The sequence below is a fragment of the Copadichromis virginalis genome, linkage group LG4, assembly GCF_057382275.1.
Source record: "Copadichromis virginalis isolate Kocher_CV1m ecotype Utaka linkage group LG4, C_Virginalis_male_GT1.1, whole genome shotgun sequence".
In the NCBI taxonomy this organism is placed as follows: domain Eukaryota; kingdom Metazoa; phylum Chordata; class Actinopteri; order Cichliformes; family Cichlidae; genus Copadichromis; species Copadichromis virginalis.
This window is the reverse complement of record NC_140621.1, coordinates 33574773-33600442: the sequence shown is the minus strand read 5'-3', so window position 1 is coordinate 33600442 and position 25670 is coordinate 33574773. Positions and strand designations below refer to the sequence as shown.

Below are 25670 nucleotides of genomic sequence, written 5' to 3'. Positions count from 1 at the left end.
TAGCTGAGCGACAGAGTCGGCGCCTACGTTCACCATGCTGTGGACCGCGAGTCTCTGCGTCCTCTGGGCCTCATCGGTCCTCGGAGCGCCGGTAAACAACGAGAGACAGAAGGTGCTGCTGATCTCATTCGATGGTTTCCGGTGGGATTACGACCGCGACGTGGACACGCCGAACCTCGACCAAATGGCCGAGGACGGCGTCAAAGCCCTGTATGTCACCCCTCCGTACCTCACCATCACCAGTCCGACACACTTCACCCTCTTGACAGGTAAAGAGTTTCATTTTCTACAGCAGCGCTTCTACTTGGCAGGGGATCTGCATATCATGACAGAGTAGTAACCGCTCTGAGTTTACTTTGCAAGTATTGAAAAAGCCACAGGAAAAAGGAATTAGTTGTAATTGAATGTCCCAGGGTCCAACGGCTTTTATAGCTGAGTAAGATGATTATGCTTGGATGACTGAGGGAAGAATTCTCTGCTCCTTTTTTTTAAATTTTGTATTCTGACTCTCGAATCATCAGCGCCTGCTAAAAGAAATTTAACTTCCTTGAAATTAAATTCCTCTAATCTCCGAAGTTGGTCGTAAGACCTTGTCCAAAAGCGTCATGCCACTCAGCCCGTTAAGTTGATAGAATTTTTAATGTGAATGTGTCACGCTATGAATAATGAGAGCAAGCCGACTGACAGCGATTCTCTTCTGCAGGCCGCTACATCGAGAATCACGGGGTAATCCACAACATGTTTTTCAACACAACCACCGGAGAGAAGAAGTCTTACTATCAGAGTCAGTTTGTGGATCAGTGGTGGGACAATGGCACTCTGCCTATCTGGATCACAGCACAGAGACAGGTCTGCGCAGCACAATTTCCATCTCATCACTGTGAGAGACTGTTTTGCTGTTTACAGAAATAGAAACCATTTCTCTTGACAAAACACCTCTGAAGGCTCGCTGAATGATTTCAGGAAGATCACCGCAGTTAGACTGCAAATAATTCTGCAGGCGTAGATGTTAACGGCATGCAAATGACAGCTGCTCTAAGTTTGCTTCAAAGGTTAAGCTGTAGGTTTAAGAAAATTAATCAAAATCCGGCTATTACTGATGTGCTTTCCTGGCGTGTTGACCCACAGTATGAACAGATGTAGCTTTCACATACTTGTCAGCGTGTCAAGTGCATATGTCATGTTTATGTTAATGCGGCCTTGTTTTTTTCTAACCTTCCAGGGCCTAAACGCTGGCTCTCTTCACTTTCCTGGCACAGCTTCCAGTTACCAGGGACAGGTTGTTATGCACAAGGAAGTGGAGCCGCAGCTTTACAACTACAAGAACGAGACCGCTTGGCGAGAAAACACAGATAAAGTGATGAGCTGGTTCAGAGACAAGAACGTGGACTTTGTTTCCTTCTACTTTGGCGAGCCTGACGGTACAGGCCACAGATACGGTCCGGACTCGAATGAACGTAGAGAGATGGTGAAACAAGTGGACCGAACAGTGGGCTATATTCGGCAATCAGCTGAGCGACACGGGCTGACTCACCGCCTTAACATCATCATCACGTCAGACCACGGCATGTCCACCGTGTATCGTAATGGTCTGGTGGAGGAAATCACCCTGTCAAAGATCCCAGGCTTTTCATTCGGGGACCTGTCCTTCCACTTGGTGGACTACGGACCTTCCGGGATGCTGTCGCCCAAGCCAGGCAGGCTGGAGGCGGTGTACAATGCCTTAAAAGGGGCTCATCCACATCTCCACGTGTACAAGAAGGAGGACGTGCCAGAGCACCTTCGCTTTACTAAAAACGATCGCATCCTCCCCATCATTTTATGGGCCGACCCTGGATACGTAATCAACGGGGTACGTTGACGGATGCTCAATTGTGTTTTTCACACTCTCACCTGACAAGCTGTCAGACAAGATCTTCAGCAGCAATCATACGTGCCAAATCTAACATTTACTCATGCCAGGGCATCACATAGTGCCATTTTTGTCAGCAGCTGCTGTGTGGTACAACTGTACGCAGCAATATTTCCCTCAGAGAGATAACAAGCTCGAAAGTCCACAAGTTGGAGAAGTGGAGGGTAAAGTTATAGGTTTATCAGCCAGGAGATGATAGTTTTGATTGTGTTTAGACCTTAGTCTTTTGCACTTTGATGGTTAGCTTCAGAGACTGTGAACATCCCCCGAGTCAAAGGTATGAGGATCAGAGCTGAGGTTAAAATGAGCAGTTTGGTTAACATTAACCCTTTGTACAGAATTACTGCATGTTTCGGTCACCAAACAGAAAAAAATGCAATGCCTAAATATATGAGAAATAATTTGTTTAACATGGGGCTAAAGCAAAACTGAACCCTAACCCTAGATAGGTCGCTGGTGACCTCGGGGATGTCAAGACGTTAAAACCACTTGCTCAGAGTCAAGAAATCATCAAGGTTGGCGTTACAGCATGCTGCTTTACAACAGTAAGCATGCATATTAATAAAAGCAAACACAACCAAACTAGAACGAATAAACTCCTACTTATTTATCTAAGCATGAGAAGCAATGGCCTTTAGAAAGCTGCAACAATATGGTCATTTCATAGGATTCCAGTGACTCCAGAAAGTTTACAACCACAAAAAGTGTGGTAGCAATTCTAGCTAGTTTTATAGTTTTACAGCAGCCTGTAGGTTTAAATTATGAAATGTGATTATGAACGTGTTTCAGCTATTTTACAGAGTAACGTGAAAGTAATCTAACGAGTAGGATAATGAATTACTGTCTCCTTGGAGGACTTAAGTAACGTCCTTACTTTTAAGAAAAATGTATATATGTAATAATTACTTTTGAGTAATGACCCCCACAGCGGTCACAACAAAAAGGGGGAAGTTTCTCCAACAGCACAAAATTAATTTGCACAAAATGTCTTTGCTATAACTGCTACGCTATCAAAGCAATTAAAATCGATAAATGATATCGATAACGGAATCTGAATCGATAAAGTCTTACCAGTTCTTCTTCCTTTCATTCACCCTCAACATAGAGAGCTGACATTTGTTCTCATGCAACATAATAAACTGCAAAGTGCAGCTTCGGCAAACATTCGCACTTCTTGTTGTAACTTATTAACAACCAGGCAATTTATGTGATTATGACCTACGTAGGTGGTCATAAGGATTCTAAATGACAAGCACTTCTATAGCGATAAAGAGCCAGATTAATTATCTGTACATGCCATCTGGGCTTTTTTCTACAAATTTCCTCATTTCTTGACTACAGAAATAATTAAATTACTTAAATTCTGCTCATTGAAAATACTTAAACTGGGCTCTTTTCAGCCAGACGCAAGGAGTTAAATTCTAATCTTAGTACATTACAATTTTAATCAAGTGCATTTGCACGTCCTCAGGATAATCCAGGCCTTGCTGATGACATGCAGTACGCTCTCAAATGCTTCATGAAGCTATTCATGCCTCAAAATTCAAAATTAGCATTTTCATTTGGCTCTACACTCACTCAGTCACTCTGCTGTGCAGCAACTTTGCAAGCAAATGTGTCCATCAGTACTGAGAACCATTAAATCACAACTTAATTTAAAAGAGGAAATTTTAAAATTCTGGAATGTCCTAAAAACCCTGAAAAAGAGGAAAATAGATTTTTTCTTTTAATCCAGTGACAAAATGTGTTAAATCCCAGGTCTGTATGTTGGGACTGGAAATTTGGCTCTTCGTTCCCTCCATTTTTTTTATATACTCATTTTAGTTTGATCTAAGAGAAGGAAAAAAATGTCGAGATGGTTACATAACACAGAGACAACTGTGTATTCTGAATTCTGGAAATGTGTTGGAAAACTACTATATATAACATTTAATTATGAAACCATTTTAAATCTTTAAAGTATTTCATGAAAATGAACATTTTCGAGTTGGATTAACGGTCTCATTTAGGCATTATCACTGGCTGGCAGCAGTCACAAAGGGTGAAAGGGCTTTCATTGCACAATGTAGACAATCCGCTTTGGCTTGGTCAATACCTCCCTCTGCTGACTGACTGAGAGTAGACCAAGATGTGGACGTCTGTTGAGGTTTTATTTTATTTGACTACCTTTTGAAAGTTAGATTCTAATTGAATCTATCAAACTGGGTCAAGAGAGTTATGTTATCCATCCTGTCCTTGCAGTATTTCCCAGTTCAATTCAACAAGGGAGAGCATGGCTATGACAACCAAGCGATGGACATGAAACCTTTCTTCAGGGCAGTGGGTCCAGCGTTTCACAAAAACCTAAAGGTGGGGCCCTTTGAGACAGTGAACATCTACCCCTTGATGTGTCACATCCTGGGCATCGAGCCGGAGGTCAATGACGGCCATCTCGACGCTACCAAACACATGCTGGTTACTAGCACTGCTGCTCGAGGTGAGTTTATATCAGACTAATGAGTCTCTCCCCGTGGCACTGAAAGTGTGTCGCTCCAACACCTGCTCCTTCATTACTGGGCCGATCATCCATCATTTCTGACTTTAGTTGTGTTAAGTCAAAGTGAATCTCAAACATGTATCATCTCGCTGATGTAACAAGGCGAAGAAATGCTTATATCAAAACCAGATATTATTTAGTTAGTACAACCCACCTCTGATCTAAATAATAATAATAATTCTTCAATTATTCACATGTTGGTGTGTCTACTATCTGGTATCATCAAACTAAGGTAAGATACTAAATGTTATCGATATGATCACATATTTTTTTCAGTGGTCGCAAACACTAAAAGCTGATTGGCTCGCTTACTTTGACGTGTGATGTAATAATGAAGTCATCAGGTCAGGATGCACTCTGTGCCATTTCTTTTATTCAATTTTTATTATTGTTCTTTCTATTAAAAATTAGGTTAATATTAAAAATAAATAACAATATTACTTGTTTGACATAATAGGATTTTTCCCACCACTTGGGCCGACCCAAAACTTGTCAGACTGTCTATGAAAACTCAGACATTTTTATAAAAATAAACCTCAGACCTGTTAAAACTTGGCCTACATTTCAACAACTTGTATATGTAACTTTATATTTACAATAATGGATTGAGCAGGACGACACTGTTGTTCCCTGACAAACACTTTCTTCAGTCCTTACCACTGCAGTCCCCTCCCCCTTTAGCCACACCCCTAGACTGGTCACCACACAGATAACTGTTATGCTGGACAGCCATTAATATGCACCGATCTCTTCTTAGACACCTTTGCCTGCTGGCTTTTATGAAATATATAACAGAGCCATATTTAACTCTCACATTTGTAAAGCACAAAGTCATCACTGAACTAGCAAGAAAACAAGACACAGTCAGACAAATCACGCTAGCAAGACATGCAGATATAAACACAAATACGAAAGTTATAATATGTGGTTAACATAACAGTATACTGTCAATTTACCCCAAACAATGATCCTTTCTTAATTCTACCCAAGTACTTCTGTTGCTCAAACTGTTATAGAACAAATCTAAGGATATTGGCCCACACCGTTTTTCACACCATGTGATGAGGCACATAATCAATAGTGGGTCAATGACCCTCCATAAGAGACAGCTCCCACTAGGGCTTAAATACCTGGGTCTCTTCAGCATATGGTCTTATGACCGAAGAAGAAACTTAAAGAAGTCCAGGCGCTTTCTTTTCCAAGCTCCATGACCGGGTCGTCTTTGAGCTCTGAAAGCAAATAAAAATCGATACAATTAAATAACACTAACATTTTTTTATGTCAGTACAGAAATATTAAAGCAAAAGGCTTCATAAAAAATTTAATCTTCAATGTGTGAATTTTTTGTTTTTCTTTCTTCTTTCAGCTGAAAGTAGTTCACACAGGAAGTACATGAAAAACGCCTTCACTGGACTGGCTGCGGTAGCTGGATTTCTTGTCATAGTGTTTGCAGCAGCAGTGGTCCAACGACTACTCAAGCAGAAACGCAAGACAAAGAGGTAATGACTTATTCATTCAAAACTGTTATACATCCAAGACAAATAAAAATCTATATGGTAAATGGCCTGTATTTGTTTAGCGCTTTACTAGTCCCTAAGGACCCCAAAGCGCTTTACATCCAGTCATCCACCCATTCACACACACATTCACACACTGGTGATGGCAGCTATATTGTAGCCACAGCCGCCCTGGGGCGCACTGACAGAGGCAAGGCTGCCGGACACTGGCGCCACCGGGCCCTCTGACCACCACCAGTAAGCAACGGGTGAAGTGTCTTGCCCAACGACAGAACGACCGAGACTGTCGGAGCCAAGTAAAATTTCTTTACTTTGTGTTTCAGATCAGGAAGTTTGAGAGATCTTCCGGAAAAAGAAGACGCACATCAAACTCCATTTTGAACATCACAATAATGATGAGAGATTTAAAAGCAGCTCCCTGTGGATGGACCCTCTGCATGATTCTCTTTCATGGCAAATTGCATTAGAACCCAAAGAGCAGAGTGTAAATTATTATTTAAGCTATTTTCAAATAATACAAAGTGACAAGAGAAGGATCAGAACAAGTTTAACTGGAGATGCCCTGGTTTATGCATGAATGAAGAACATTTAGGTCTTTTTCAAATCTGCTGTAATTAAATGGGAATAAACATCCATAAGCAGTGCTGTGTTGGGACACTGGAATATAAACATCTGAGACCATTACCGTAACGTTATATTACTTTTATGTACTAAATAAACATAAAAGCCATAAAGCAAAACGAGGTGCTGGGGTGAGGCTGTGAGCAATTAAATTAAGATAAAAGGTGCTGAGAACAAAGTAGCGATCATCATATTAAGGCCATCGCGTCTCTACTTTCATTTAAAGAAGTGAATACACGTCTACGGTGGCTGCCAAGTGACATATTTTGAGGAACTACATACTCATCAGTTGCCGCCTCTCCTCGGATAAAAATGTCAAGTTAAACACGGGTGCTCAACACTTCCGGTTGTAACTTTCAACATAAATGTAAACCCTCCGGGTTTTTTATATTGTCTATATATCAAAAGTTCAAATATATATTTTGACTTGTACGCCAGAACCGTTTAGTTCTCATTAGCTGAGTCCTCATTTTTTTTCTTTTTAGCATAACATTTAAGACTTGTATGGAACTTATTTAAATACAATACTTTAATCAACATGCTGCCCTTTAAACTTGTACTACGTGAACTGGTTATTTAACTGGTTTACTTGCTTGAGTTTGTTTTTTGCGTAAAGCATGTTAAAATAAATCTTGTGCATAAAATTAACGGAATAAACTATTCTATTATGAAATCAATTTTTGAGTGCATTTTATTTTTTATTAGTCCTTTATTTATCCAGGTAAAAAAAAAAATCTCATTTCCAAGAGAGACCTGACATCAAATATTATATATTCTGACTGTATAAGTTTTTAATTGTTTTTTTCTTGATATTTTTGCATTCATGTTAAGCGCAGTTTGTGTCGTTATATAAGCCTAGATGCTTTAAAAAATTTCTTGCGGGATAACAAATTAAAATTAGCCCTCTGGCTGAATTTTGGCACTCGGGCGTTCTTTTATTTTGAAGGCGGGCCCTTGAGCATCCGGTTTGGTCCCAGCGTAATTCCGCCGTGCGGGCGCCGCGCTGTTCTTTTGATAAAGGATTCTTATGCAAGGGCGAAGGCAGACATGGAGGAACTGAGCGCCGTGGGAGAGCAGGTTTTTGATGCGGAATGCATCTTAAACAAACGAATGAGAAAGGTCAGCGCTGTGAAACCGCTGTGTTAGATTTTATCCACGTATTTTTCTCCTATTTTACAAACGGTCTGTTTCTCTTTTGGGGGTTTTCTTTCAGGGAAAGTTGGAGTTTCTCGTCAAGTGGAGGGGATGGTCATCCAAGTAAGTACAAGTGGTGCTGCTCCGGCCGAAACAATGAAAACAACAACAGCGTGTCGCTTGTTGCTTTTAGCTAAACCCAAACTTTTATTTTTTATTTTTAAAAAAATAAATAAAAGCACAAGAATCCAAATTTTAACAGCAGTAAAATGAAACTCCGTTATTTCCACCTGAGGGTTTTACACAATACACATTTGCTTCCTTTTGTTCGATATTTACGTTTTGGAAGTTATCGGATAGCCAAAGAAAACACTTTAGGGCTAATTCAGCTTTTCATACATCAACTTATTCATTTTAGTTATGACGTTTGGCTGATTTTATTCATCGTTTTTAAGTTTTATCTTTTTTTTGTCTTTGACTCGGACTGGGACATCCGAAATTCACGATGGTTACTTGATATTTATTTAAATGTATATATATATATAAGTATTTCTCTGTGCTGTTCCACTCGAAGTGTGTGTTATACGTGCATGTTTGTGCCTGTAAATCTCCACTACGCCTTCATTTCTTGTCACTTGCCCTCTGTTCACTTCACATTGTTGCTGTAATCCACCATCAATGCACACTGTTGCCTGCCAGCTCCATGGCTTTCTGTTAGAACCACATCCTTTGTGTGTGTGTTTGTGTGTGTGTGTGTGTGTGTGCAACGAAAGGGTGGGGGTTGATTATTTCACTGGTGACTGCAGATCAGAATGGGCCATTCACCAGCTCCTGATAAAGCGAGTGGTCATTGAAAAGGCCTGTTTTCAGTTTGTTTCTGCACTTAGCCCATTTAGTTATTTTCTCCTCAATTTATGCTCACTATCAAATTATTAGTCACTGAATGGGGCCACTGATGCAGCCACACTCAGGAATCAAGCTAACGGACGCTCAAACTTAAGTTTCAGATATAAGATTGAAAAACAAACAAGAAGCAAATTCAATAACTCGGCAGTGCAACAGCCAGCCTTTGACATCGTGTGCAGGCACCACCAACAAAGCTCTGCAAAACAAAGTTATTTGTGTTGATGGAAAAAAAGAAAAAGAAAATCTTCATTCTGTATTTTTACAACGTCCCACTCATGTTGGTAACCTCCGTGACCCAAAATAATGCGCTTACTTCCTTCCTCAACAAACACAACTGTGCTTGTTGAGGAAACAAAGGAAGTGTAAAAAACTGATTCGGTGTAGTACCTAAAGTCAGCAGTTTGATTGATGCCTCACGTATGGTGTGATGTATAGAATCGATCAGATTTTTAACTTTTACCCTTATGGATTACATATCTGTCATCCACTCAGTGCTTATTACTGTTTAATAAACCGTTTTTGTAGCTGTTTAAATCATTCTCAAACCACGAGTGCAGGGACAGACGGGTCTTCACTCTACATATTAAGATATTGTTTACTAATTAGTGTTTTATGACTTTGTGGTTACACGGGTCTGTTTGTCTCTATAAAGCCAAGCTGTCACTAGCTGTAGTGTTGTTTTAATCTCCCGAGTATTAGATTTCTGTTCTCGTCCTTTTTCGAGCTCACCTGAGACGTCTTTAAATAAAGTGAGGGACTGCCTGTGCTCAGTTTATGGCTGCTAGAACAACAGAGCCCTGTGTTGCTCAATGAATGGACTCTGTTGAAAAGTCATTTTCTAAATCTGGAAGCACTCCTCAAACTGTGGAGTACCTTTAGTTTTTGATTTGGATTAACACTAAAATGTGTGTTAATGTTTCGCCATGTCTGCTCACTTCAGACACAACAGCTGGGAGCCCCAAGAAAATATCCTCGACCCGAGACTGCTGGCTGCATTCAACAAGAAGTAAGTGTCTACGTTAAGATGTACCGCACTTTAAAGTTTGCTGTGCTACGCGATGCTGTAGTTGTTGCAGTCGTAACTCTGTTGGCATTTAAAACACACAACATTAATATGAAATATGTTTAATAATTATGACTCCTTGTTTCATGTTTGCTGACGTATTACAGAGAGCAGGAAAAGGAGCTTCTGCTGCGTAAAAGAGGGAAGAGGCCCAGAGGACGGCCTCGGAAAATCCTTGTAAGTTTGATTCAAAAGATGATTTTTTTGCAGGATTTAGTCCCAAACAGAGTATCTAACATTCCCTTCTTATTAAAAACATAGGAAAATATGCCTGAAGCTCCAAAGTCGAGCAGCTCCTCGTCTGGCTCGTCGTCATCCTCGTCCGATTCCTCGTCTTCGTGCTCCTCTTCCTCGTCGTCCTCGGATGATGACGACGATGACGACGGCGGCCAAGTTAAACAAGTCAGCCCAAGCGTGAGAACGAGAGAGCTGAATCCTGTCCCTCAGAAGAAGGCGCAGATAGTCATGGCGAAACAGGAGCCTCCCAAGAAACGGAGTAGGAAACCTCTGCCCTCCGAAGTGAAGGAGTTCCAGCAGAACAAGGGCCCGCGCAAGACTGCCAAAGATACGGATATTCCAGGAGCAATCAAGAAGCCGGTTCACCCGGCCAGCTTTACCTTCATGGGTTTCCACCGGGGCTCGGCCAGGGATACGGTGGGTGGTCCGAACAGAAGCTCCCTCGCCCAGGTCGGTGCTGTTAAAAACTCCTTGAGCTCTGTGGGATCTGGCAGGCCGTCGATCCAGCCTTCCTCTCTTCCGCTGAACAAGTCCAGCCAAAGCAGAAATGTCACCGAGAGTAAACTTCCCGTCTCCGGTATGAGCAGCGGGACAAGCCTGGATTTAAAAGCAGCTCCTAGTAAATCAAAAGGCGTAGCAGCGCTGAATCTGAATACATCCAAACACCCCATTCAAGGAACCACTCAGCATACACTAAGCTCCCCTAATGGACAAAAGAAACCGGCCCCTGTGACGACAGCGCAGCGGATACCCGGTGCTAAAACGGCGGCGTCCTTGCCATCTAACGTCTCCTCCAATCAGGGCCTTCAGCCCCTCAACCTGCAGAACAAACTGGTGCAAAGCAGTGATGCTCCTGGAAACGGCACGGCACCAGTGTCAGGCCCCAGAAATGCTGCAAACCCAGCACGGAAACCTGTGACACAAAATCAAGAGTGTAAACCCCCAAAGAGTCCCGCGACCCCCGGAAGACTGCAGGCCAGAAAAACACAGCCCGGCACAGACAAGGTCAGAGAGGTCAATGACATCCAGGCCTCCAGAGTCCAAGGAAGGCTGGAGAGGAGTGGCGTGCATAAATCCCCCACAGAGGCCCAGAGCCAGCAGGACAGGTCGGCCTCCAAAGACGGCAAAAAAGCCAAAATGAACGAGATGAGCACGGGAGAGGAGGAGAGCAGCTCCGACTCGGACCAGGATTCTTCCTACGCCGGACAGGTCGCGGTCCAGAGCCAGGACTGGAAGCCTACGCGAAGCCTGATCGAACACGTGTTCGTAACGGATGTTACAGCTAATCTGGTTACCGTCACGGTCAAGGAGTCGCCGACCAGCGTGGGCTTCTTCAGCATTCGCAACTGTTGAGTTGACTGCAAACTGAGTGGATTCAAGTTCTGAGAAAACTGAAGAAACACTCCAGGGAGTGAATGAATGAATGAATGAGTGGGTCAATTTGTTCTTTATCTTTTTGTAGTCAACGATAGACTGTGAGGTATTAAAAAAATCATTTATTGATAGTAATTATTTATTTGTTCGTGTAAAAAAAACAAAAATCAAACCTGATAAAACCTTTTCCCCCTGTGAGCGTTTCATCAAAATCACATTTAGCTTTGAGCTAAAATAGCAACGCTGAATCGGTGCAAAACATTAGCGCTCACACATTTATCCACATTGATCTTGTGTGTGTGTTTCTGTTTGAGGTATCCTCTGCTTTGTTATATAACAGCAGATAGAAGGAATGTCTTTATGAAGAAATTATGAAAGGCAGGTGTGAGCAGGAGGTTTAGCTTCTTTTATGGATAGCTCATTTAGGTTTGAATAATCTCTTAATGTTGTGAATCCATGTCGTTCGATAGCTCAGCCAGTTTAAATCTTAGCGTTGAGTCGATAGGGTTTATTTTTGTAACATTTCTGAAATTAGCTACCTCTCGTTTGTTCATTTCTTTGGGGAAAAAAATCCCTCCAGGGTATATCATCATTGTGTTTATATATATTTTTATATAGGTCTCAATGTATTGGACTTTGATGCTGTTTAATCTTGTGTTAGTACCAGCAACAGCTTCATTTCTGTGTACTAAAAAAAGAAAACACCACATCTGAACTGACTGTGCGCACCATTATCACCTCAAAGAGAAGCTTCATTCCACAATGTAGCCGGTTTATCAGCGCAGTTTTCCAAATGGGCTGAAGCATGCACAGTCAGATACAGTATCTCCGTTTCCCCTCCGACGCTCAGATAAGACTCGGCCCCGGCTGAGGTTCGCTCTTCTTCCTTTGCACCGCTTCCACGAGATATTCACCAGCAACTTGCGTCTTCTGTGACTGGAAATTTTGGAGGAAAGTGCTCTTGTTGCAAAGATCGCGGGCCGTGGGCGTGAGGACTCGAGCCTTTCAGACACACCGGAAAAGGTCAGGCATGGACAGCTTAACGACAGATGACCGCAAAACAGCAGGTTTTATCAAGCGTGTACTGGTGATTCAAAACCGGTGCCTAGTACTGAAAGGGCTTTTTTTTTCTTTTTCGTTTTTTCCTGTTACTTGCAGCTGTGGTCTTCTCATTTCACCCCTCGTGCATGGGTTCAGGAGCTGCAGGCTCGGCCTCCCGGAGGGAGAGGAAAAAAAAAGGGTCTGTCTGATGTAACGGAAAAGAAACCGCAACAGTGTGCGCTACTTTCTGCTCCCTCGAGAGGAGTTCAGCAACAAAGCACTTCGTCTGAACTCCTGTGTCTAATCCTGCTCTGCAGACTGTGCCTTTCTTTCTCTCAGACTAAACACAAAGGCATTACCCCAAAGATAGCTAGAATTTCAGGTTGTTCAATAAAGGAGTTCTCCTGAGCATCCACTGGAGACTACACCGTTTCTGTTTCCTCGTCTGTATTCTTGTGAAACTGGAAGGGAAAAGAAAAGCCCTGCTGGATGACCTGTTACAAATGTAAAGAGAAAAAATATTTGTGGCCTAATTGGAACCATACGAGTGGTGTAGGTGCAGTTTACAGAAGTAGACTGCACTCAGCATCACCTTTTGTTGCATGTGTAATAGGTACATTTGTGGGTTTAGGGTCTTCTTCATGTGGCTGCAGCACACTGTATACAATGTAAAGCAATGCACCACAGACTGTGTGTGATATCTGGTGTCATCAGCACCGTGTGATAGACTACGGGGTAATGCAAGGTGTTAATATGACTTCTTATGTTTTTATATTTACTTGTTTTATTGATAAAGGAACTTTTCATATACATGTTGCTTTTTTTTTAGATTACTAACCGTCTCCATTGAATGTTTTCCTTACTATTTATTTCAAATTAAAAGCCTTTTGGGGATAGCACAGTGTCATCAATCTTTGTATTGTACCAATTGTCAGAGTGACTAATAAAAAGGTACAACTCTTCAGTCTGGCTCGGGGTTTTCTTTAATTTATCGGAGAAGTCGAGACATTTCGTGGCGTTGGCCGCTTTGCTTTATATTTATATAAATTTAACATTGCAGTTTCAGACAAATCCCAACATTAGAATTAATAATACTGCTATTTTGCTACCATTTTCTTGTCTTCTTGCTATGCAACCAAAGTGAAATCCTCAGGTTAATGTTAGAGGACTTATTAGGTGTTGCCCTAAATTAAAAATTCAGTGAAAGAAGCCAGAAAAAGAAACAATTCTATGCATTTTAAGTTTTCTATCACTTTCTCTTGGTGCTGAGGAGACATTCAGAGTTTATAACAATTTTTAAAAAAAGCACATGTGAGTCTGCAAATCTCTCCACTGCAGGAGCCCAACACAAGTCCCGTGCACAACTATTATAACGACCACTAGATGGTGCTGTTGCATTTGAAGGTGCATGCACCTGAGAGTTCATCAATGTCTTAATTAGCAATAATTGTAACGTGTTTGTTGGTTTAGACGCTTACACTTGAATACAGTTACCTTAATACATCCAAAGTAAAATCTTTATAAAGTTAATCATAAAATCAGAAATGACATTCTCTTTAAAAATCAGGCCCCCGGTGAAAGTATTCTGGCAACACAGACTTTTATTTTGTTCTTATCTATGACTGCACTAACTAATTTCACGTGCTTGCCAAGAGAAATAAAGCCCGATTTCTGTTTCCACGGCAACTTCATCTGATGACGTGGATAACATACTGTACGTACTCTTGATAAGACCGTGTGTTCACTTTACTTTCCGTAATTCAGTCGCAGACGCTCACGTCCATGGGATTGTGTCAGGTCTGTGTTGGCATCGAGGACGCGTGTTGCTTGGCCGTCCACAAATCTTTTGCATCTCTAACCCACAAACCTGTGACAGGCAACAGTCGAGCTCTAGACCAAAGACCCATCGGAGAGTCCGTAACCTCTGAACACACAGTTTGTGTATTGTTGCCATGAACGTTTGATTTAAATATGGGTTAACAGATTTGATGACCTTGTTTTTCCTCACCTCTCCTTGACTGCACTCGGTTTTCCATTGGTTTGGACCCAGCAAGAGCCAAACCAGTCCAGACCCGCTGGACTCCTTTTATAGTCAGGTTCCTGGGGGAAAGTGCCATGAGTGGTATGAAGGAGAGGGGGAGATTTGGGAGATGTCTGGATGTTATGTTGATTTTAAGCTGTTTTAAATCAGCTTGGCTCGTCTTACAGCAATTATCCTACATAGGATCAGGATATAAGAACAGGGTAAGCACTGCTATGAGTTAATTTAGTACATAATGGTTATTTCTTGCAGTGGGAGGAGCTACTACCTTTATGGGCGGGTGTTGCAGCCCCTCTGTGTCAGGTAATGGAAGGGAGCGAGCTACAGTAGCCGTCCTGGCACAGACCCAACTGAAACAGGGCATAGCCCAGTACAGAGATGTTTGTTATTAAATTTAGGATGGAGATTCCGATTTTATATGTATACACTACGATCCTGGCTAAACTGACCTGTACTGTAAACACGCTGCGCTAATCCACTACTATAAAGGAAGGGGAAATAAAAAGAAGGTTGGACTGTTGAATTTTTTTAGAGGCCCCCTTTATTTCTGACTTCAGCCGTCTGTTACAGTGCCTCCTTTGACGTTTCTTTTCAGCCAAGTACCCCCTGAAAGGCAGAACAAAAATGTCTGCAAAGCTCAGTACAATCCAGCGCTGCTGGATGGTTTAACTCCCATTTCAGCTGTTTAAAATCATCTCTAAATTTATTGCAACCCATTTTTTCCCTCATGCAGTGATGCATCAATGACATCATAGTCTTTCTGATAAGATGTACTAAAGAATTAAAGGAGTAACCAGCCTCTGGGATCAGTCTCCTTTGCAGAGAGTCCCTTTTCATTATTTTTTCTTTTAAATCAAACTTCTGTTTATTTCACCCATGAGCTTTAAACTGGCTTCTTGCATAAACTCCACCAAGCAATTGCACTGAAAGCAGCGTGTGCTTTACTAAACTTCAGGAATTACTTGTGACTAACTCTTAAATTTACCCAAACTGAATGTAGCGGGATTAGCACAATCGTATACTTTGATCTAAAACGTACACTCTCGTTAACACGAACGTAATCAGCCAATCACGTGGCACCATCTGAGTAAGGAACAGGAAACTGAGGATATGATTCACGCGGTGTCACCAAACTTACACAATGAACGATTGGATAAATGTTGCCTGGCTGCTTCCTGCGGGACAACATCCCGCCACAAAGCTCAGATCGTCCAAACTGGCTCCTCGACGGGCTCCACAGTCACCAGATCCAGTCCAGTTGAGCACCTTTGGGACGTAGTGGGACGGGAGACTCACGCGCCATCATGACCAAAATCTCGAGGAACGGCTCCAACACCTTGTTCGGTGTACGCCATGAAGAATTAAGGCCCAACCCAGTATTAACGAGACGTACCAGTGAGCGCGCTTTTAATCACAATTAATCGTGACCGACTTTCAACCTTTTTTCCTGTGTAAAAAACGAATGTGGCGGATGAGCGTAACGGTATATTCTCAACTAAAATGTGAAATCTAAGTGTTCGACGGGGTAAAATGTAATTATATCCAATTACAGTAAATGAGTAACTCTGCAGTAAAATATGTTGTGACGTGGTATAAGAAGCTCACTTTAAAGCACTGCTATTGTTCTGCTGAGGAGACTAAATGAAGAGGAAAGTCTGCAGCACCTTTCAACACACAGACGCCCCTCTCCCTCTTTCACCACCCCTGTATTTACACGCTCTTAAAAACACTGTCACACAGCCTGACTAACTGACAGAAGTTATCATTACACAAAGCGCTCTATTCCATAATTTATAGAGATCCCCGTCCCAGTCATGTGGAATTCTCCCAAAATAAATTCAAGTAAACACTTATGCGACAAAGAGGCACTCACAGTGGCCTGGTATGCATAAACAGTGTGAACAGTGTGACAGTGTAATCCCCACCCCACGCCCCCAACTCAACACGCACGCGTGCGCTCACACAGACTCGCACACCAAACAGCCCAGCCCCGCAGTGACTTCAGGCAGGGTTTGGAAGCGAGCCTGAGCCCTCGCCTCGCCCCCGGCACCGATGTACCTACTCCGATCCACGACGGCCCTCGCCCACCCCACACCTGACTCCTGGCAAAATAAGCCAGACTCTAATCCGTCTTCCATCACAATAACACACACACACCCCAAACCCAGTTGTTTTGAAGAGTGTTCAGCAAGTTCATCTCCAGGGATGTTTTGTGTTCTTCTTCCCCAGGACGTCTTATTGTTTTAGCAACACAAGAGGCTGTAAATCAATCAGCTTCTCTTCTTAACCCCGGCCTCTGTTTAAAAGATAGAAATGAGCTTTTTCCATGATGCACTGTTGAAAGTTTTTATAAAGTCAATACAAAGAATGCAGGAAAAAAAAAAAAAAAACTACTGGGATCCTACGGGTTTTTATTTTACTCACCTTTGCTCACCTTGGTGGCAGAAAAGATTTGACTTCATTTTGAGGGCAATAAAATCTAAATAAATTAATAGAATGAGAAATAAAAAACATCTATATGCAGATGTGACACTTATAAAATCTTATTTCTTAAAGGATGACTCCATACTGGCCTTAAACCAAGAATTTCTGCTTCATCGCTGCATTCAGGCCATTATTGGGATTGATACTTAATTTTCTGTTTGTATTTGTTTTTAGGCTCCTCTCTTCCTTGAGGATTTCAGCCAAACGTGGTTGGTTGGGTTTAAAATGCCTCGGATGGTTGCTATTCGATTTCAAAGGGAATGTTTAGAAACCCGATCCAACCCTCCAGCGAGCATACCTACACCCAAGTCTCCTTCGCCCCTCATTCTAAATCACTCCACTGGAGCAGTGTAAACAAACTTCAGTTTGCTCTCTGATATTGAGAGGTTAAGACAAGCGGCAATCCTCCACTATGACAACACAGCCTCAGACAGACGATGTCATTTGTCTTACCTCACTCTTCATCCATCACCACGCCGGAGTCGACATGTCTGACAGTCCCACTCTCGCTTTTCTCGTTGGCACATGCCTCCACATCTGTCACATTTTCCTCCCAGCTTACTTTTATTACGCCAGATGAACTCCACCTCCTCGCCTCCGAATTCACGGACACCTGAAGGGCAAGCAGGCGGAGAGGATTCCTATTGATTAGTCATGGTATCTGATGTCATCCTGGCTCTGTAAACACTTTTAAAACTGAACCTCGGCTACCTGTAAAAATGTGAGAAAGTAATGTCGAGCCATGTTAAAGCATTAAAAAAAAAGCAGCAAATCTAAAATTAAATGCATTAATTGATTTTTTTAAAAAGGGAATTTAAGATAAATCTACTGGGTTAGAAAGTCAGTTGGGAAATCTGGCTTTTAAAATGTTCTGCTTCTTGATGCTTAAATGCTTCGGGAGGTCAAAGGGAAACATTTTTCCAAAGACAACACGTATTGTATGCAGCCCAGCAGACTCCAGCAACGTTAACGTAAAGCAGCAACCGAGTCCACCTCTGTGCTTCGTCACCAGGGAGGGATGAAGATAAAAAGTCCTAAACATGAGCCCTGAGGCACACCCAGGGATGTATCATACTCCCGATACAAGGAAACTCACAGGTTATATGCTTTTTTCTTTTTATTTAATCCATTTTGTTAAGATTTTGTGGACTGGGATTAAGTTCTGACACGAGATCAACTTTAACTTTCTGAATAAACCCAATAACAGTAGAATAGAAACCAGACTGAGAGCTATATTCACCTTAGACATGAAGAATATGTGCCTGGTTCATCACTGCGAAAGAAACCTTTAATATCACACACTTATTGGTTTCATTTTTAAAACTAAAAATATTTATTTATGCAAACAGGTTGCACAGTTTCAGTGTCTGTGACTGCTCATCCAAACCTGGATACTCTGGACTGTCCATCACCTTGAGAACAAGAAGCCAAATATCAATAACATAAAGTAACTCAGCAACTGTTAACGTACCAATATGTATAATATAAACTTAGACTATAACTTTCCCAACATTTCATTTCTGACTGATTATTGAGGACAAACATTATTGCGATAAACAGAAAATGAAAATGAAAAAGTAGCAACAACGAACGAGTCAAATTCATCTAGAACTTTTCTTTTTATCGTGCGCTCTTCATCTCATGGAGATGAATAACCACAACTGTGCAAAAGTACAGAACAAGAACAAGCACGCATTTATCCCCGTGTGCGTCTCATTGACATGATAAGCCACGGCATGTTTCATTTTCCAAAATCAAACCTGTTATCAAAACGCGATTAAGTTGACATTTATCTTTTCTGCAAAGCTCCACCTTACAGCCTTCAACTGCTACGAGCTTAGCTGACGATTCCTGGTCTCAAATCAATTTACGTGCGTCATGCATGCAGCCATAAAGTTATAACACAATTTGGTAAAGCATTATTAAAAAGTAACAGAATAAAGGAGGCAGGATGATGAAGAGGAAGAGGCGTTTATGTACCCAAGCGGTTTTTGACATATAAGCCTGTTCTCCTCCCAGAGAGCGGTTTCTTTAACACCCACGGGGCAAGAATAAGGAGGAAATCTCCCTCCGCTGTGAAACTGGGGTAACTAAGTCAAACTGTATCAACCAGACATAAGAGGCCAGCGGGAAGTTTGCCCTTCTGATCTTTCTTTAATCTGCTCTCGGGAAGACACAACTACTTTCATTACTGCCGTCAAAGGCTCCCCTCCTCAACTTTCAGCTTCACATCCTAATCTGATTGAGAGGGAGAGGTAATATTGACCGTTTCACAGGGCAAAGCCGAGTAAATATTTGAGAGCGCTGTTATGATACAGCACAGTGGAAATTAGTCTCAGATATTGAGTTTAACCAAATAATTTAGAACAAAACTCGCCAAGGAGCAGCTCGTTACCGGCCGATTTCAGTGGCAGTTTATCGTCGACTCGTTAGAGGAGAACAAAGCTCAAAAGTTGTTTTTTTTTTAAGAGTTTCACAAAGTCTGCATTTTGGTTTTAAGTCCTTTTGGCTGAGCGGCATCAGGAGAGGAGCACTGATACCAGCAGTGGGCTGTGAACAAGGCCCGGTGCCGGCGGACCTGCGTGCAACACGACAACTCTATCGGTGAATTTCACAGGTCATTACTCTGGCTCCAGCCCTCGCTGCCTCCAGTGGCTCTGGAGACGGCCAGGTTTTTCTCAGAGACAACAGCTTACTGGGCTTTGTGCTAGCTAAACAAGCGTGTCTGTCTCACAGCAGTAGATTAATGTCTAGATAGAGGGGTTTGCTCCTCAAGGGAGACCTGTAGAGGAGCCATCCATCAACCTTTGGAAACCATTACACAATAACAAAATAACAAAATCTGAGAGCGGCGCTCATTGACTGAGCCCTGTCCTCTGGGGCTACAGTGGGAGACGCAGGCAGAGGAAGAGTTTCCAGAAAACCAGAGTGAGCATAACGAGCAGAGATTAATAAATTTACAGATTTACCCATAAACCCTCAACCAATCAGGGAAAAGACAGGTTCCGTTTTATTATTACATATGAACAAATCCTTTTGATTGATTCCACATGGAGAAGCTGGAATTACTTTTAAAAAAGTGCAGAGCAAGAGCTCAAATTTCCAGCAGGCCGACTTCTCGCTAATCGATTAATCCATGCAGCTTCACAGCCGTGGCGTCTCCTGGCTTTGTGGCATGCAATGGACCCTGAGCAGCATTTCCATTGAGTGGCACTTGCGAGGAGCGCTTGCGTGCGGTAAACACACAAACCCTCGGCCCTCCACATGAATGACAGCAAACAACGCGGGCGCTCTGGCTGTGCCCCGCCCTGCTACCCCCACCCCAACCCTAACCCCCGAGGATGAAGGGGGGTCACGCAAACACAGCATCTGACTGACTCTTAATTTGTTTAAAGCAGCCCATTCAAACAGGAACCCCAACAGAGAGAAAATCTCGTTTCCAAGGTCTGTCGCCACGGCTCGAGCTGTGTTGTTTAGGAAGGAGATCGGGACGCCGCTGACGACTCAGCTGACTTCCAGCTTCACAGAGGCGCCAGGTTGTAATTAACACTTTGCAGATTACGTTTACAGGACCAACACGGTCTGCCCGAGTTTTATTACTGCCGGGATTGTACTCGTGCCCTCCGGGTATACAAAACTCTCTCTGTTTGACGCTGTCGTGTCCTGCGTGAGAACCTTTGACAGGTGTTGATTGTAGGAAGAGCCAGCTGGGTGTTCACTGTTCCTGGAGATAATGAGAATCCCCTCTTTGCATCGGCCAGGTTTTCCAGCTACGACTGGCTGCAGCCTGACAATATTCATCTATTTCCATCCCTCTATCTGTAGCTTTCATCCATTTATTCGAGCTCATGCTGCTGGTTTAACAGTCTTATTAGAGGAGCAGTGAAACTAATCCATTTCTTGGCAGCAGGCGGCAGACAGCTGGGCATTGAGGAGTCGCACAAAGTGGCTGATATAATTGCGGTGTAATCATTTTCATGCAGCTCCTCGGTTCCTTCTTAGGCGGCAAGTGGCGCTTCAGGTTAACACGCTAAGGTAATAAAACGGCCATTAAGAGAGCCAATGGGCTCAGAGTGTGAGGGCCGAGTCATCAAACATGTCATTTAGGTCACGTTTGTGAGAAGGACCCGTCTTCACAGACACATACATAATTTAAAAACTGGGAAGTGTTAAGAACGCATCAATCATTCCTCACATAAAGTCTCCAGCGTTAGTCTTAAGAGCTCACCATCTGCTAATATTAGTCCTTGTTAGCATGCTGTGCACTCATGCTTTTTAATCTCGAGCCATAGCAGAGACAAACTGCACTCCGGATCCATCGACTTGCACTTTCATTGCAGCTGTGGGAAACATCTGCACACATCTGTACCACTAGATGGCACATATCCTCTGAAATACCTTTCAGAGCAGCTTCACACTGTCTGTCACGTCAAACAAATGTGGACCTCAATCGAAGAACGCGCTTCAAACACGAAATCGCCAACCTGCAGTGAATTGTGGCGAAAACTTACTGAGAGAGTTAATTATGGAGCTGAAATACAGAGAGGTGTCGGCCTCGGAAAGTAGCCTGGCTTTCCCATTTATCTCCTCAAACCAAACTCGTGTGTCTTAAACACTTCACACTGAATTAGGCTGAAGTGGAAACCCACTCTCCAGACTTGCAGCACTTCTTTCCACTCCGTGGCTCGGTGATAAATCTTAAATCTTCCATTCTATGCCGCCTACTGCCCATGCTGCTGTCTTTCATAAGCTCTCTTCTTCCCTTACTCTCCCTCTCTCCATTTGGACAACAGCAGCACCCTTTACCCACAAAATATGCAGGGGAGAGACCTGATGACTGAGGCCAAATAGTATGCAAACAAAGGTACCTCACGCTGGCAACGGTTCAAGAACGATACTGTATCATCTTCACTTTACAACGTATTAAAGTGAGTAAGAGGATGTAAATTATGGGGTGAGAGTCGTGAGAAAAAGTTTTGATACCCGAGTTTATCCAAAGACCAACTGAAAAACTATAAAATGATTCAGCTGTGAAGAATCAAAATAACAATTTGGTCATGTCCGTGCACTGTACACCAAACAAAATCGCACTCCTTTCTATCCCGTTTGAACTCCTTTCTACTGCTGTCACTGGACGTGCACAGGACAGTCCCCCCTGGAAGGGTTTGTTGTGTTTGGTTAGTGTGTTTCAGCACATTTTATTGCACTGTAAATGAGGGCAGGCATGTTTGGTTTCCTGTGTTTGTCAATGCTTTTTCTAAGTTGCATTAATGATGTTTTGTCTTTCTCTTGAGGTGCCCATCTGCTGCTACAGTCTTTCCTGTAGCTGAACAAAAGGCTGACAGCAGAGCTGGTTAGAGTTCACAGACCTAACAAGTGGACCAAACCATCTGCTGTGAAAGCATGGGGGTTTAGGACTGAGCACTGAGTTTACTTACTCTCCGTGTCCCTTTGTCTTCTCTCTCATTTGTTGGTTGGTTTGTTTCTGACCTGGGTCTTGGTTTGTGAAGCAGCGCTCCAAGTTGCTGACCTTTTTAATGAGCCCGTTTAGTTCTTAAAATAGCTTATTTGCATTGCTGCCTATTTGTTGTCATATTTTGGGTAAAATAGACCCCGTTTTCTCAACAGTACACCTGCGCCCGTTGCTTAATCCTGCATGTAGGAGGAGCACCAATCTCCCGAGTCAAAGTCCAGATGATGCTTCTTCCAACACTGGATATTATATTTGAATCCATGTTGTTACAGAACTAACTGGCAATCTCCTGTCACTGGAGTACGAGGACATGTTGCGTTTTCTCCCAAATTAGCAGGTTACAGCATGTTTGTTCATTTGTCCACGAGCAGAAATGCAAAAATGACAATTTGTGGTTATAGGAGGAGTTGCTCGCTGGAAGTATTTCAACAAAACAAAAACTTAAAATGCCTTTCAAACTAAATTTATGTACCGTGATGAGATACTTGTCAGTGAGGTTTTCCGTATGATTAAGTGCCATGCACACCATGTGTATATTTACCAGCTGACACATTTGCTAAAATATCTGAGCTCACGCCTCAAGTCATCATGCCCATGAAATCTTGAGTATTTATGTGACATGCCTGTGCAGCACCTTGACAGAATGCAATCATATCAGAAACCCACAGGCGTGCTATTGGCGGTGCTCCATCATGAGGATGGAGACGCCACGGTTGGCTCGGTCTCAGTCTCTGGTGCTGGAGGGCTTTCGCTCCCAATAACCTTTAATGCTGAACTTCAGGTTCTGTTGATTATGTAATGAACTGAAACAGAAGTAAATCTGTAGGTTCTGTGGAGGTTTATGTTCCACCATTTGATAAAATCGTAATATCTGCAAACTCAAGTTTTTATTCTTCTTTTATCTTCTTCTCTTTTTCGAGAAAATACAAGTTATTTGCAGTTTATTTGACCGGGAGGTTGCCACACTGAGTACTCGCTTATACCCACAGGGAAACACCACAACTGCTACTCCAGTCTCAGCAGCTAAGCCAAAGTTTAGAAAAGACTTTCACAAACTTCATTTCCTCGCACAACATGCATCCCGGCAGAGCGGCACTCCTGGCAGACCTTTGCACAATCTGCTTGTATCTGTTTCTGCCAGCACACAGACTGTTTACCTGCAGTGACGCTTCACAATATCCCTCAAACCGAGCATTGCAAATTCCCGTATAACTGAGCCGAACATCTTTGAACACTCGGTGTGTCCATGCAGAGTTCAACATCTACTGAAAAGAGAGAAAAGCCACACAATCCAGATCGCTGGATTGCTACACTTCGACCCAAATCCCCAAAGCACACATCACGGTTGCAGTGCCCGCATGGCTGCCAAGATCCTGAAGTACTGTGGAAAGTCCTGAACCAAAACCTCTGACCAAGGATAAACACATAAAGACGCGATTCCAGTTACAAAACAAATACAACAAGACTGGAAGCTTTCAGCTTTATTCTCATTATTCAATCTTTGGTGGCTTTTTAAAGAATTCTTTATAATGAACTCATAATAATATCTGACCTTCCAAAAGTCTATAATATACAACACTCTGTTTCTTTCTTACTACCATTGTTTTCAGGATTTTTGCCTTGACTCTCACCAATGAAAAACAGTTGGTGGTTTAATTAGTGTATAGAATATTATCTGTATCACACAGCCAAGTCGTACTACTCAGCAACTCCAATTAGTCCAGGTGAGACCAAGTAGACACAAATCAGCTACAACTTCCTGCGTCAGGACACCCAAACAAAACAGCAACACTGAATAAGCTATATTTTTTTGCGCCACGGACCGGTTTAATGTCAGACAATATTTTCACAGACCAGCCTTTAAGGCGGCGCGGATAAATACAACAAATTAAAATGACACAACCAAGACAAAAACTGTGGTATTTTGTAAATATAATAATAAACGCAAATTCACTGTGTAATTATGTAACTTTATTAGCAGCGTCCTCCTGAAATGTGCCAACAACATTGAGAGTAACATCCTCCTCTCTACCCCTTGATGCTCTCTGGTCGCTATGGTAAAGCACACAACTACAACACGGGAAAAGACCCAGGGAAACCGAGTTAATGATAAAAACCCTGAAAACCATGACTTTCACACTCAAGCCCCAACTCTCGCAGCCCGGTACCAAACGACTCACGGACCGGTACCGGTCCATGGCCCGGGGGTTGGGGACCGCTGCTATAGAAAACAAAAAATCAGCCATTATAAAAAGTTATGAAGAAGAAAACTACCCAGTAAGGCTAAAAACAACAGGCGTGTTTATTTCGCCATTATAATGTAGCAGTCTATGGGGAAGAAATTGTTTTTGGAGCCAGCCTCAAGTGGCCACAAGAGGAACTGCAACTTTTGGCACTCTGCATTAACTCTATTTTTCAGTCTTAGATGTTGGGTTTAATTCAAACACTGCACTTTAAAAAAAAGTTGTGTATTTATATATTTACTAGGGTTGCAACAATACACAAAATTCACGGTTCGGTTCGATACTTTGGTGTCACGGTTCGATATTTTTTCGATACAAAAAAAATGTTCATGCCTTTTTAATTTGTCATTTATTAAAATTATAAATATATATTTTAACTCAAAAGTACAGTTTTTAAATTTCTGTGTTGCTGAAACAACAAAGGGATAAAATAATAAATCTATCTGATGGAGAAATCACTCATCTTTGGAGAAGAGAGTTTATTACAGAGAAATGGCTCTTTCCAAAATAAAAGCTATACTATCCGCTTCTTCTGGGCTATATTCTCAGCAGCATATTAAACATATCAGGTCCCCATAAGGAGAATCCTGTGCTAACGGCCGTCTAAATGACTCGGGTAAAGTTTGTAGCATGCGTGCTTGTTGTTTTTGTCTGCTTCCACTTGTCTTTGCACTAGGATGATGTCGGCGTAAATGTGCAGTCATATTCGTTGTGTTCCCACTAGTGCTTTCAGGTTAATCTTGTTGAAATGACGTTAACGCCACAACACGGCAAATCTCCGTTAACGAGCTACCCCTGATCGCCCCGTGCGTGGGGCTGGACAGCGTCAACACGTTAACAAGCTAACTGCGCTAACACACTAGCTCCCACCCATGTAATTGAGCATTGCGTGGCACATCCAACATACTGTTTTACTTTAGTCCATGACGCGCTTACCTTCAGGGTCATACGTCACATGAAAACCAAAATAATTCCAAACACCAGATCTGAATGAGGGTGGGGGAGGTCCATGTTGCAAGGAGAGCTTAACTTCTGTCTCGCTAGCTTGCCATGTGCTCAGTGAATCTGTGTTCGACTATTCCGCCTAG

General features: G+C 42.4%; 2 protein-coding genes and 1 long non-coding RNA gene across 3 annotated transcripts; 2 read left to right on the top strand and 1 right to left on the bottom strand.

The window, feature by feature from the left end:
• LOC146711972 (ectonucleotide pyrophosphatase/phosphodiesterase family member 7-like) lies at nt 1-7263 on the top strand. Its single transcript, XM_085455030.1, has 6 exons — nt 1-269; nt 704-849; nt 1223-1852; nt 4154-4388; nt 5815-5947; nt 6289-7263. Exons 1-6 carry the CDS (start codon nt 35-37, stop codon nt 6344-6346), a joined length of 1437 nt encoding a protein of 478 aa, XP_085311156.1. The 5' UTR covers nt 1-34; the 3' UTR covers nt 6347-7263.
• On the bottom strand, nt 4805-25578 carry LOC146711970 (uncharacterized). Its single transcript, XR_014920227.1, has 3 exons — nt 25519-25578; nt 17320-17479; nt 4805-5677 (listed from the first exon to the last, which is right to left on the bottom strand). It is a non-coding gene; the product is annotated as an uncharacterized LOC146711970 (long non-coding RNA).
• cbx2 (chromobox homolog 2 (Drosophila Pc class)) lies at nt 7591-13305 on the top strand. Its single transcript, XM_085455029.1, has 5 exons — nt 7591-7705; nt 7800-7843; nt 9567-9632; nt 9797-9866; nt 9951-13305. The coding sequence occupies exons 1-5, from the start codon at nt 7634-7636 to the stop codon at nt 11277-11279; spliced, it is 1581 nt and encodes a 526-aa protein (XP_085311155.1). The 5' UTR covers nt 7591-7633; the 3' UTR covers nt 11280-13305.
• Nucleotides 25579-25670: the final 92 nt, after the last annotated feature.

Excerpts from the sequence above, each read along its gene's own strand:
- LOC146711972 (XM_085455030.1), top strand. The coding sequence starts at position 35 with ATGCTGTGGACCGCGAGTCTCTGCGTCCTCTGGGCCTCATCGGTCCTC. Across the intron at positions 270-703 it reads ACACTTCACCCTCTTGACAG|GCCGCTACATCGAGAATCAC; the intron begins GTAAAGAGTTTC and ends TCTCTTCTGCAG. Across the intron at positions 1,853-4,153 it reads CTGGATACGTAATCAACGGG|TATTTCCCAGTTCAATTCAA; the intron begins GTACGTTGACGG and ends CTGTCCTTGCAG.
- cbx2 (XM_085455029.1), top strand. The coding sequence starts at position 7,634 with ATGGAGGAACTGAGCGCCGTGGGAGAGCAGGTTTTTGATGCGGAATGC. Across the intron at positions 7,706-7,799 it reads TAAACAAACGAATGAGAAAG|GGAAAGTTGGAGTTTCTCGT; the intron begins GTCAGCGCTGTG and ends GTTTTCTTTCAG. Across the intron at positions 9,867-9,950 it reads GACGGCCTCGGAAAATCCTT|GAAAATATGCCTGAAGCTCC; the intron begins GTAAGTTTGATT and ends TTAAAAACATAG.